At 39.0% G+C, this 6,339-nt stretch overlaps 1 protein-coding gene across 1 annotated transcript in view; it reads right to left on the reverse strand.

The window, feature by feature from the left end:
* Nucleotides 1-3,629: 3,629 nt before the first annotated feature.
* LOC102838888 (chromosome unknown open reading frame, human C9orf57) overlaps nt 3,630-6,339 on the reverse strand; it is a 14,858-nt gene continuing 12,148 nt past the window's right edge. The window contains 1 exon segment of the mRNA XM_006835002.1: nt 3,630-3,754. Coding sequence (XP_006835065.1) covers nt 3,630-3,754 — 125 coding nt within the window.

Raw genomic sequence — 6,339 nt, forward strand, 5'->3', positions numbered from 1 at the left:
CAGAGGGCATGGAGGAAGGTAGAGTCTCCAGTGAATAGTGTCCAACCTGTCCAGGAAGGGCTGATGAAATGAAATACAGATGGGTCTCTTGTGATGCAATGGTGAATAATTGTTATCAGGACTGATTGTGAGGGTTGAAAATCTAAAGGTGGACATTTGTAGCAAGGAGGGGAGTGATTAACTTTTCAGTCTAGGAGCGGAGGACCCTAGGACCACTAATGGAGAAAAGTGGAGAGTGGGATCCTATCCAGAGAAGCGGTGAGGCCTGAGATTGAGGCAGAGAAGATGAAGTCAAGAGATGGTATGGCTGGGGACTCAGGATCAGGAGATGGAAAGGGGACTGTGTGTGGGGGGGGAGGTTCAGGCTACAGGGTACACCCTTTGGTTGGGTGAGGCTGCATGGACGGGATGGTAACTATGCCAATGGAATGATAGATGATGGAATGAATGTAAAGTTAATGTTCTCCCATGTAGACTATCACACAATTCACAATAAAACATTAAAAAAAAAAAATCCAAGGTTGTATGTCTCAACAACAGCAACCAAAAAAAAAGCAAACAATCCAATTAAAAAATGGTAGAAGACATGTACAGAAACCATCAAAGAAGACACTCAGCTGGCCAACAAATAGAAGAAGTGCTCATGATCGTCAGTCTTTAAAGAGAGATGTAAATCAAAGCAACAGAGAGATAGCTCACTGCAATATTTATAACAAAGTTAAAGAAAAAAAAAAAAAGAGAAAACAGTGAATACTGCTGAGGGTGTGGAGAGATTGGAACCCTCACACACTGCTGGTGGGATTATAAAATGGTGCAACTATTGTGGAAAACAAGGAGCTCTGGTAGTGTAGTAGTTATGAGTCAGTCTACTAACCTCAAAGGTCAACAGTTCAAAACTACCAGCCGTTCCATGGGAGAAAGATGAGGATTTCTGCTCCCATAACCATTTACAACCTCAGAAACCCTATGAAAGTTCACTATGAGTTGGAACCAACTCCATGGTATACCACCTCCACCACTACTGTGGAAAAGAGCATGACACTTCCTTAAAAAGTTGGAAATAGAAATACATATGAGGTAGCACTCCCATACTAGGTATGTTTCCTAGAGAAATAAGAGCAATGACATGAATAGACATAGGTACACCCATGTTCACCACAGTGTTGTTACTAACAAGAGCAAGAAGATGGACTTAAATATCCGTCAATGGAAGGATGGGTAGACAGACTATGGTATGTATGCACAATGGATACATTAATGAATAAAGATGAATCTGGGAAATACCTCACAACATGAATGAACCTGCAGGCCATTATGGTGAGTGAAATAAGTCAACACAAAAGGACAAATATGAGCTCACTACTATAAAAAAGCTAATAAAAGATTTACATATTAAAAGGAGCATTCTTTGATGGTTATCATGGGTAGGAGGGAAAGGCAGGATAAATTAGTAACTAGAGGCTACATAAGGAGCTCTGGTAGCGTAGTGGTTATGAATCGGGCTGCGAACCTTAGAGGCTAGCAGTTCGAAACTACCAGCCGTTCCGCGGGAGAAAGATGAGGCGTTCTGCTCACATAAAGATTTACAGCCTCGGAAACCCTGTACAGGGTCGCTATGGGTCGGAAACGACTCGACGGCACTTAACAACAACAACAAAGAGGCTACATATTAACAATAAGAGAGAGGCCAGCAAAAGAATTATGAAGGCAAAGGAGGACACTGGGAGAACAAGAGTTAAAGGCAACAGAGGCAAATACTAGTATATACACGATCCTGCAGTATCAACAGCCTGCTAGTGGATGCCTAGACAGACACACAAGCTGAACAGGTTATAGGAAGGAGAAATATAGGAATTTGACAGGAGCTGTTTCTACATACCCAGCGACCACTACCAACTACTCTGAAAGGGAGCACATTAGAATGTCCTGGGTAAAGTGGGAGAAAAATGTGGAAAATTCAAAATCATACAAAAAGACCAGTCTTACTAGTTAGATAGAGGCTGGTGGGACCATTGGACTATGGCCTTTGGTCATCCTTTAGGTCTGGAACTGAACCCACCCCTGTGACTTGATATTCAGCCAAATAATAAACACGTCTACAAGGAGCTCTGGCAAACCGCAAGGCCAGCAGTTCGAAACTACCAGCTGTTCCGCAGGAGAAAGATGAGGCTTTCTACTCCTGTAAAGATTTACAGCCTTGGAAACCCTGTACAGGGGTCGCTGTGAGTCAGAACTGACTCCATGGCACATAACAACAACAACAGGGAAACAATAGTACTGGGGAGAAATGTACCCTTTAGAATAATCCACGATTTGTGATCAAAAGGGCAGCATTTGCCCACGGACAAAGTTCAGAAAGGTTAGGAAAGAAGGAATGGAAATGAGAACCACAGGGAGGAAGAGGGATAAGTGATGCTACATTGTGAGGTTAGCGATCAATGACATAAAACAAAAAGTGTATGAGTTGTTGAAAGGAAAACTGATTTGCTCTGTAAATTCACACCCAACTCCCAATAAAAAATAAATACTGCATAAATAAAATCTCAGACTGAAGAAATTATTGCTTTACTGGATTCAGAAATATTGTCTAAGGAATATAGCTAAAATGAGTGCAGGGAGAGGAAGTCTGGTTTCCTTGACTTTTGTTTGTATCCTTGGTTTTTCCTCATAATTCATAGAAAAACATCTAAGGACCCACTGAGCAAGATAATGGCCTGGAGAAAAAGGAAAGGCAATATACTGACATTGTTATACTGACATTTATTATTTACCAAAAAATAAAAACTGAAATACAGAAAAAAACCAAACACTTTTAAATTAAAATTTAAAACAATCTCCAATCTGCAAAAGTAGGGCATTCATTGGATGTGAGTAACAGAATATACAACAGTTGTAAAAATGTGAAATGTAGTTCCAAGTATATTCATATTCCTTTTAAATTCCTTATGAATAGGATTCTATTCTTACTCTATTAAGATTAGATGAGCCAATCCACTTAGTTGTGGCTAACTTAACACTCAGAATTTGGACAAGTTTTAATACAAATGGGAGATACAAACACCAACCAACCATTCCAACTGTCTCAGTCCTTTGTCATTTGGGCTCCTAGTTCCCACTGGCCTGGTTTGCTGATACAAACCATGTTTCTTATGTTATTTTTTAAGTCACTTTCTCCCAGAGCAAAAGTCACTCAGAAGGAGCAAACCACTTTGCTTTGGAAACCAAACAGACGCTAGTCCGTTGGTATCATGTGATACAATTCATTTTGAACTCCATTTTGGAGTATGGGAATATTTAGGAGGATATACCATTTAGAGATGTATTTTGTGGTAATCACTAGCTTTTTGACATCTTCCGTGGCCTGGAAAGGGAATTAATTAATTAATTAATTAAAGAAAGAGGAATGAGCGAGATGGTTTTCAAAGGGAAGTTTCTGAGATGAGTTGGAGGTGGTATGGGGAAAAGTATTGATGTTGATAACTAGCCAATATCAGATTGTAACCTCTACATCCCTGCAAAGGTTTGATGTGTTTGTAGAGGGCTAAAGATAGTAGCTACTACCTTGTGATGACCAGGTCAGGCTGTGAGACTGATGGATCAGCCATGCAATTTGGATATGGTCCACTGGTTCAGAAATTGCAGAAAGGTTTATGGCAGCAATGAGTTGAGTGAACTTCAAAAGCTGCCACAGTTCTCTTGAAGCACTGATTCTTGTTCACTGTGCAGCCTTTCACGGAATACCACTGAATGCCAACTGAGGGAAACAAAAGAGACAGACGTAGGGGAATACTGTTTGGGAAGTACAACGTACCAGTACACAAATGCATGAGATAGTAGATTAAAGATAGTGAAACAAAGCAAAATCACTTTGTTTATCGTGATACAAATCTAGCATTTCTACCAGAAATAATGACTTGTCCAATCATCTTGTCTTTAAGGATGCTCACCAAAAGATACCCCAGTAGGTACACTGTATGACACAAGCTTTAAAATCATAAAGCAAAATAGTCTTTGAACCAGATTATAAAAAGCACACAGTCATCATTAGGTATGTAGACATTTCTGAAGTGTTTGCTGTTTGGAACCTTCTTGATCATCATCCCACAATTTTACTCAGGTCATAAGTTATCCAAAAGGGTGGAACAGCAGCATTATTAAGATGTGATAAGTGCTTTTCAGAAATGGAGAGTGGTCATCGACCTCACTTAATTGTCTCCCTGATTACAAAAGTCATGAATGTTCACTGTAGACAACTTGAAAAACACATATAAGTACAAAATAAATGACAACAGTGTCCTATGAGTCTACCATCCTGAACATTAATTGCTTTAACCAAAGGGAGCATTTGTGTAGATGTGGCAAAATGTGTGATGGTTGGAAATTTGATAAGAGTGATTTCTCAGCTGGGGGTGATTTTTATCTTTCTTTTTCCAGGGGTTATTAACAATGTCCAGAGATACTTTTGTTTTCACAAGCTTGGGGGCAACTGGAACAGGTAGGCCATTTCAATTGCTTTACTATTAAAATATAATGCTGCAGTGACAACTTTACTACACACCTTTTTTTATTTACACATACATATTTCTTTGAGGTAGATACTAAGAAGTAGATTTGCTTTGTAGAAGGGTGTGCTCATTTAAGATTTTAAAGTTGTTGTTAAGTGCTGTTGAGTCAATTTCAACCTATAGCGACCCTGTATAGAGTTTCCAAAGAACAGCTGGTGAGTTTGAATCACCGACCTTGCAGTTCAAACAACTTCGCAGTCTGATGCATTAGCCCACAGAACCACACCAGGACTCCAGGATTTTTAATAGGAATCACTAAACTGTCTCAAGAAAATGCTAAATCAACCTGAACTGCTATTGGAAACAGATGAGAGCTTTCTTTCTTCACACTAACTTTACAATTTATATTAATCTGATGAGCTAAATGCTTTATATTATTTGTGTAATTTGGCTTCCCTTAATTTTACAAATAAGATTAAGCCTTCTCTTGTGTTTTGTTTCTATGCTCTTCATATTTCCTTTCTGGAGAAATGCCTTTACATGATCCTTCATAATTTTCTTTTGTTTTTTGATTGTTGGTCTTTTAAAATTTGTTTTGTAAAAACTATTTTATTCTAGATATTGATATTTTTTTGTGCTATGTATATTCCAAATGCCTCAACCAGTTTCTTCTTCTTCTTTAAAATTTTGGGGTTATTGTTCTTTTTGTGATGTTTCAAATTTTGAAATATTCAAATTTATTACTTCCTTTACGACTTCTGCACTTTGAAAGTTAAGGGGCCTGCTCTCTTTCAAGTTTAAACATTTTCTTCTAGTATTTTTTTCCTACTGTTTCGTCATTTGAGTTTGTTTTTTTTTTTTTGTGTGTGTGTGTGTGTGTGTGTGTTTAACTGAGGAGCTCAGGTAGTGTAGTGGTTATGAATCAGGCTGCCAACCTCAAGGTTAGCAGTTCAAAACTACCAGATGTTCCATGGGAGAAAGATGAGGCTCCTGTAAAGATTAATAGCCTCAGAAACCCTGTGCAGGGGCTCTATGAGTTGGAACAGACTACACAGTACTTAACAAAACAACAGCATCCCCAGGAAAAGCCGGGGCCTTAGGGGGATGAGACTGTGAAATAGCACAAAGCACCTGATCACCACTAGTTTTCAGGTTCTGTTTTTAGTAAGAAATTCTCTGTTTTGAACTTCTTAATAAATTTTGAACAAGGGAACCTGCATTTTCATTTTGTTCTTTATTGTTGTTTTTAGATGCAATTAAGTTGGGTTCCAAATCACTGGGACCCATATGTACAGCCTGGCCGTCCTGTACCATCCTCACAGTTGTTGCTGTGCTAGAATCTATTGCTGCCGTCACCGTGTCAGTTTTGCCCTGAGACCTGTAAATTATATATGGTGATTTTTTTGTGAGGATGTGAGTGGTGTGGTTAAGGCATTATATGCCTTCATTAGGAATGTGCTCTAGTGTCAGAGTACCTGCATTTGAATCCTAGCCACACCACTAATTATGTATAACTCGACTTTACGAATTGGGCTGTGAACCTCAGGGTCAGCAGTATGAAACTACCAGCTGTTCCGCAGGAGAAAGATGAGGCTTTCTGCTCTCATAAAGATTTGCAGCCTTGGAAATTCTATACAGGGTCACTATGAGTCGGAACCGACGCCATGGCACATAACAACAGCAACTATGCAATTACTTTATCTTTTTATGCCTCATATTTTTCGCCTTTAAAGTGGGGATGTTAATAGGATCCAGCTCATATCATGGTTATATTGGTACAGTGTGTAACAACCGGCATGTAGCAAATGTTCAATGAATGTTTATTGTTAAATAA

Source organism: Chrysochloris asiatica, unplaced genomic scaffold (assembly GCF_000296735.1).
Source record: "Chrysochloris asiatica unplaced genomic scaffold, ChrAsi1.0 scaffold00014, whole genome shotgun sequence".
In the NCBI taxonomy this organism is placed as follows: Eukaryota; Metazoa; Chordata; class Mammalia; order Afrosoricida; family Chrysochloridae; genus Chrysochloris; species Chrysochloris asiatica.